Genomic DNA, 7,715 nt, shown 5'->3' with positions numbered 1-7,715 from the left:
TTCTTTGGTTTTTGGTTTGAAGAAGGGGCTATCGGCTCCAAAACATATGTATTTATGTGTTTTACTGCATATTTACTGTACATATTTAACATTCCAATGTTCTTCACATATGTACAATGCTATTTTTATTGTAAATATATATACCTATTTATATACTGTATATACAGGGGCGAAACTACAGGGGGTGCAGAGGTCGCAATTGCGACTGGGCTCCCAAGGGTGGGGGCCCAGCTTTAAAAAAAAATATTTTTTTTTACAATAAAAAACGTTGAACTGCCACTGCCTGCACTGATATCATGTGAGTGTGACATGATGATTCACTAGTGTCTCTGACTACAGGGGTTAGTGTTTCTGTTTTACCCATTGGTATGTGTGTGTATATGTGTGTATGTATGTATGTGGCTGTGTGTGTATTTATGCATGTATGTGTGTGTGTGTGTGTGTGTGTGTGTATGTTTGTGGAACACATTATATATATATATATATATATATATATATATACCACAGGACTCAGCATTTTTTTTTTTCAACTAAAACTTCACCTTTATTAGGGATGATTAAAACATCATAGTTTCAAACGTTTTGGTGCCGAGCATGACACCTTTGTCAATGGTTAGAATCAAGGTAGAGGTGACACCACTACCTTGATTCTAACCATTGACAAAGGTTTCACGCTTTTGAAAAAAAACGGTGAGTGCTGTGTCTAGCCTCCTGTGGTATCCTTCTTTTACACTTTTTTGCACCCCGGTGGATGCATTATGTTTGAGTGAGTGCACTCTAAATGCACTGATATTATATATATATAGATTTGGGTTTTTTCTCCACTTTTTCTGTGTCATACCAATAAAAACAAAAGAAATAAAGATGGGAATGCCTAAACATTGTAATTGCAACAATTTTCTGGGTGAAGTAGTGCATTATCTGACAAAAATGCAGGGGTGCCAATATTTTTGGCCATGACTGTATGTATATATATATATATATATATATATATATATATATATATATATACATATATAGTATATCTATTCCTATAGATATATAGGTATAGATATCTACTTTACATTAACATTATCAGATATATATAAAGAAATATATATTTAATAATAATTTTCAATGTGAAGAACATTTGAATGTAAAATATGCGTACCGCGTTTTGCGTTTTCAATGTTAACTGCAAATTAAAATGAGAGGATTGTACACTGAACAGTGAGTGCTCGCTGTGGACTTTCTTTCTATTACTTTTTGGGGAGCACACTGGATTTGATTTTGTGACAGTGAGTGCTGGCTTTTTCTACATCATATATATATATATATATATATATATATATATATATATATATATATATTTTAAAGTATGTATTAAAAATATTTAATAATTATTATTATCTTTTTAATGTTATATTTAATATTATAATTCTTCATATTATTAAATAAGTATATATACATATATATATATATATATATATATATAATACTATTAATGTAAAATAGATATTTATACCTATATAGCTATAGGAATAGGTATATAGGTATATACAGATATATATTGTTTTATATATTTACAATAAAAAAAATTCCTAGGGGCAGAGCAAATTGTTGAACTTGCAGGACATGTAAAGAGGAGCTCCAGGCTTTACATTATAGATGTTTACCAATTTATCTGTACTCTTTGTACCTCAGAGTATTTGAAGACTTTGGGAACACATTCTAGGAGTACTTGCCTGACCTATGTTCTTCATTATTAGCAGTGTGGCCTTGGGCTGCGATTTTGCGCTGACGGATTGTGAAGTTTGGGCTGCTGCGCATTACCCCCCAGATATATAGGTTAATAGCAGTGTGTTTATCCTGCTATCTTCTCACTAAGCTGAAATAATATTGGCTTGATTGCCTGCTACTAAGACGTGTCTATATTTCCTATGAAGACCATCAATTACATATTCTCTAAGATCAGTAACTTATTAGACGACTATCAAGCTGCATTTGTTGATACCCTAAATGCTGTCTTTAACCAATCTAATATTGATAGCTTCAAGCAAGATCACTTCCCTAGCCTAGTGATTGAGAATAATGGTGGATCGGTGCTTTGGGGCTGTTGCCATTCTGATATTATTAGGGTAGGATAACTGGATATATAAATTATTTTATATAAAGATGGAGGAAAAAATCACACAGGCGCTTCTTGCTTCTATGTCTTTATTATACTACACTGCTTCTGCTTCCAGTGTCAGGAGGAAGGAGGAGGTAACAACATAAAATAAACTTTAATTACACTTCTGTTAACATACAATCTATATAGGCTACAACACTGTAAGAGCACTTTCAGTTTATATCTCAACAACACCCCCACTTGCTCTCAAGTGTTTAATTTTTCATGTTTCCCCCTTTTTTTTTTTTATAATTTTTTATTGAGGTATATGTAAACATAACAAAATGCCATTCACATCCAGTAAATAACAAAAACAGTCGAATACAAGTGCACAGACCATTACAGAAAGAAAACACTATGTCCACAGTATACATTTTTCAAGTACACAAGGCCTGGAATGACTCATTGTCAGTGTAACTCAAAATATACTGATACACCTATATTAACATATCAATACAACCTCAAATAAATTTTTCTTTTCATACATATTTCAAAATAGTTGTTTTGTCAACAGACTTGAGTTTTAACAACCACAAACCTTCTATCCAACATCAAAAAATATCCACTATGATAAATGAGTATGGGTGATCAGTATGAAAAGGGGGAAGGGGAGTATTGTAACAAAAGCAGATAAAGCATACGTCTAATGCTATACAGGTCTGACAGGTGCTATACAAATATATTATACTGTAAGTTTAACTAAGTAGAATTGCATAATACCGAAAGGTTTTGTCTTATCTGTTTGTCAAAGAACAAAAAAAAAAGTATGCTAACGGTTAAGAATACATATAAGGATATAAGTACAAGTGTTAAGTCCATGATTTATGTAATATCTGTCTAGAAAGCATTACTCTATGCACCTATCGAAAATATAATTACACTTAAACTACCTGCAAGAAACATATGCTTACTAAAGTTAAAACAAATAGTAAAATTTCGGGAAAAGAGCGATGGAATCTATGTCCCTGTGCTTATCGAGTAAGCAGGTATAGCTATAGCTATAGGGGGGGGCGGACATAGGGGGTCAATCTCATAATGGCCATATTGAAAATGACCTGTATACAGAAATCCAAGTTAAGTTATAACAGAATGATGCTGGATGCACTCATTTAACTAGGTACAAGATTAAACCGCATCTTGGCAGAATATGAGCTATATGTTCTAGTGTAAACTGTCCTATAAGGATTAGGAGTTAGCATTTAAATCTGCTAGCAAAAACTTGCGGTTAAAGTAAGACTTGAGCGTCAGACATATATTTACCGCTGAAGAGTACCAGTAATATTACTGCTACAGTCACATTTAACATTGGTTATAGTATAACACTGCCCTAGGAGTATGGGCCCTATACCCCTAGGTCCAAAGCAAAATGTATAGATATATAAATTACCCTGTTTATAGTGTATATAGGCATGGGGCAGGTAGTAGGTACTTAGAGAACAGACAGAACCATAGATACAATCCAACATTCTGAAGATACTTAAATCCAAGTGCCTTTGCTTATAGTATATATAGACATGAAGCATATTGTAGGGCCTTAGAGAACAAACAGTACTATAATTATAATTCAACATTCTCAGGATACTTAAACTATAAGCATAGTTCAACATTCTTAAAATACTTAAGTATAAATTACCCTGTTTATAGTGTTTATAGGCATATAGCAGGTTGTAGGGGCTTAAATATCAGACTGTACTATAAATATAATTCGACACTCTGAAAATACTTGAGTCTAAATGACCCTGCTTATAATGTATATAGGCCTGAAGCATAGTGTAGGGCCTTAGAGAAAGCAAATAAAACCTTATATAGCAAGTTGTGAGCCTTCTTATAGAATTGTATAGTTATATGGCACAGATAAATATAACTTAGGTTTGACCAACAAAAAAAAAAATTATGTCCCACAGGGAGCAGCATGAATGAATATATTTCAATCCATGCAGCGCCAAGGGAGTAAACATATTCAGGAAATCAGCAACTAAACAGTGACTTCAGAAACTAGCTTATATAAAACAATTACAATCATGCAATAATAACCGGACCAAACAGAGAGCATTGAACCTTACATATAATAATAGGAGTATTGGGAGTCCAGTCGAGTCCAGGGTATAAATTTCAACTGTTAACTGGCCGCATGATATGCGCTACCCGACTCCAGATGTCACAAAGTTAATGGAGTCGTGTGAGGCGGTCAATTCCACTAATAAAATTATCCTGTGCGGAGGCCGGCACTTTACAATCTTGTGGAGCATATCTGCTTGCCAAGCAGGGTAGGTAAACTTGAATTGTGAAGCGACCCACACTCGGATCTCAGGGCTTTCACTCCATGTTGCCGTCACGATGCCTTTAGTTACCTCCATTATCGCATAGTTAAGGGCCGCCTTCGTCTTCTCCCCTACACCGGTGGATGCATGACTGAAACCAAGGGTCACTCTGGTCTCCGCTTCAGATGTAGATTTCCCCGGCTCGGAACTGGAAGTAAACCGGGTAGGTGATAGATCCTCAGTGGGGTCGAATCTCTTCAGCTCCCTCTCTGTGCAGCTGTTAGCCAAATAGTCTCCAGTATGAAGAGAGCTTTTGCCGTGCAGAGCCGAGACCAGTGTCACAGCCTCCATTGTGCTGTCAGCTGGGTTTCCTGTTAGGGTTGTGACCTGACTGTGTGTAGAAGGCTCGGCATTATATCCACATGTAGGGACTTTTAGCTCTAGGGTACCAGTGGCCAGATGGGCCATTCCAGGCCCTCCCTCTGTGTCTGCATCTCTGTCCTTATGCTCCTCATGTCGCCCTGGGTAGCGAAGGGCAATATCAGATGCGGAGCGGGTCACAGAGCAATCAGCGGCCTGAGTCTGATTTTGCGGGAAAACCTCCCACACCTGTTGTCTAAAGTGGCCAATCTGGTCCGCAATCAGTTGCAAAAGGTCTAGTTCCCAGTCATCCAACAACTGGTCAGTCTGTGCTCGAACTGTTCAGGGCCGCCATGACATGTGGCGCAGGCATTAAGCTTAAAATATCAGGGCACCACTAATTAAAACGCTTTGGTCTCCTCAATGTTCTTAAGGTTAGGATGTGTCACTCCATATAAAAGTTTAAAGCTCGTATTTACAGAATATCAGCCGTTGTTAGATATAGGGAGCCAAGAGCTCCTGCAAAACACGTCTGGTCACATCAACGGCTGACTCCGCCCCCATGTTTCCCCCTTTTAAACATATTCATACATTACATACTTACATTCCAAACATATAACTCAAAAACTTTTCTAACTTAAATTTTGTTGCAGGCTTTGTCATAACATCTGCTACCATCTTGTCAGTTGGACAATACTCAAGAACTATGTTACCTTCACTGATCACTGATCGAATGAAGTGGTACTTGATATCAATGTGTTTACATCTCTGACGGCAAATAGGATTCCCTGAAAGAGCAATTGAACCTTGATTGTCTACAAAGATTTGTATTGGATCATAATGAGACCCTTCATCCATTCCCTTGAGTAACTGCATAAGGTACAGACTTTCCTGTGTAGTCGCAGCCAATGCCATGTATTCAGCTTCTCATGTAGATAAAGCTACTGTGGGCTGTTTCTTTGATTTCCATGCAATTAGTGGACCATTCTTGGTTAGGCTAAAGCAGTATCCAGTCATACTCCTCCTATCATTCACATCAGAGGCCCAATCGGCATCACTATACACCTCAAGTTTCAAGTTTTCACTACATTTTCTATAGCACAACTCATAGTCAATAGTACGCTTTGAGTACCTCATCACATGCTTAGCTGTGGTTAGATGTTGTTCTGTTGGCTCTGATAAGTGTTGTAACAATTTACTGATCACCCAGCTTAAATCTGGCCTTGTACAGGTCATAACATACAGCAAGCTACCTGCTATCTCTCAATATTTTCTTGCATCTACTGGATCATTGTGATCATTTTAGTCTAGTTTTTGCTCACATGGTGTCGAACTGGGTTTACAATCTATCATTCCAAACTTCTCCAGAATCTTTAATATGTATCTCTTTTGATTCATCTTTACCAAACCATCACTTTGTTCAAAATCAATACCTAGGAAATGTTTGATCCTTACAAGATCTTTCAACTTAAATTTGCTGTAAGCATTTTTTTCACGTCATTCCCGCAGGGCCGCCACTAGAAATTATGGGGCCCCTGACTTAACCATTGATCAGGCCCCCCCACCCCTCCTTTGACATGTGCAATTTTTGACCAAGTGACTAAAACGTATATGCACTTTATTCTTAAGTGTCTATTTAAACTTGGAAATGTTGTAAAGGTAGTAACACTCATACACTGAAACACACACACACACACACTCACACATAAGGATTCACATATAGACACTCTAGCAGACACGCAAAGAAACACACTCAGACAAAAACACCCAAACAGACACTCAGCACTTGTTAACATTGACCTGACAAGTAATGAGGTAAACTACAGTTTTGTAAAAAAAAAAAAAAGGAGATTTAGAAAACAAAATATGGTGCTCTGATTATCTTTTTGTAAAGGAAGATGCCAACTAAATGATGACAACAGCATGCAGTGGCTGAAAGGAAGGGCCCTGGACTGCCTAAACAATAATTTAAAGGTTAAATGGTGGATTGGTGAATTCCGGAAAGGTCTCATTAGTCTCAAAGTCTGTAGAAAGATGTGAATAATCAGTAGTAAAGTCAAAATGTTCTAAAAAGGAACAGACAATGGACACAAACACACAAAACCACATAAAACACAGAAAGACATACATACACACACCCTCACTGAGACATCCACAGAAAACACACAAAGACATACACACACCCTCACAGAGACACCCACAGAAAACACACACCCTCACCAAGACATCCACAGAAAACACATACATACATACATACATACACACACACACACACTCACAGATACATCCACAGAAACACAGACATACACACACACCCTCACAGAGGAATCCAGAGAAAATACACAAAAACAAACATACACGCACCCTCACAGAGACACCCATAGAAAAAGCTCAAAGACATATGCACACACCCTCACATACATCCACAGAAAATGCACAAAGACATACACACCCACCCTCACAGAGAGACCCACAGAAAAAAAATACATACACACTCATAGAGACAGAAACCAAAAGCACAAAGACATAAAAACAGACACCCACAGAAACTCTTACAGGAGGAAACATTTATGCACTTTGCATCCCCTAAATCAACAGTGTGTGACATGCATGATAAAAAAAAAATGCAGAAATTAAGAAATCACTTTTTAAAGAATCATATTTGTAAATGTGCAAACAAAAATAATTCTGTGAATTCAAAATTGTACATTAATGATCTGGGTAGATGGCTAGATGAAGAAAAGTACTTTAAAAAGGTTGACATATGTTTGTTTCCCCCCCCCCCCATTTTCCCCAAACAAGAGCACCACTTCAAATATAGTGGACAAATGTTCCCATCTGTCAGCTGTACTTATGGATTTTGAAAATGCTGTACTCTATATGGTCTTGGTGGAACCATAAGCTGTGGTACTCATACCATTAGATCTGGTTAAATGCAGGATTTA

At 37.0% G+C, this 7,715-nt stretch overlaps 1 protein-coding gene across 1 annotated transcript; it reads right to left on the bottom strand.

Annotated features, from left to right (window-relative positions):
- Positions 1-5,697: 5,697 nt before the first annotated feature.
- LOC128664373 (uncharacterized) lies at positions 5,698-6,006 on the bottom strand. The gene has a single exon (XM_053719208.1). It carries the CDS (start codon positions 6,004-6,006, stop codon positions 5,698-5,700), a length of 309 nt encoding a protein of 102 aa, XP_053575183.1.
- Positions 6,007-7,715: the final 1,709 nt, after the last annotated feature.

Source organism: Bombina bombina, chromosome 6, assembly GCF_027579735.1.
Source record: "Bombina bombina isolate aBomBom1 chromosome 6, aBomBom1.pri, whole genome shotgun sequence".
In the NCBI taxonomy this organism is placed as follows: domain Eukaryota; kingdom Metazoa; phylum Chordata; class Amphibia; order Anura; family Bombinatoridae; genus Bombina; species Bombina bombina.
This window is presented reverse-complemented; position numbering and strand designations above follow the sequence as displayed.

Bases quoted from the DNA above. Each gene is read 5' to 3' on its own strand.
- LOC128664373 (XM_053719208.1), bottom strand. From the start codon at position 6,006: ATGACCTGTACAAGGCCAGATTTAAGCTGGGTGATCAGTAAATTGTTA.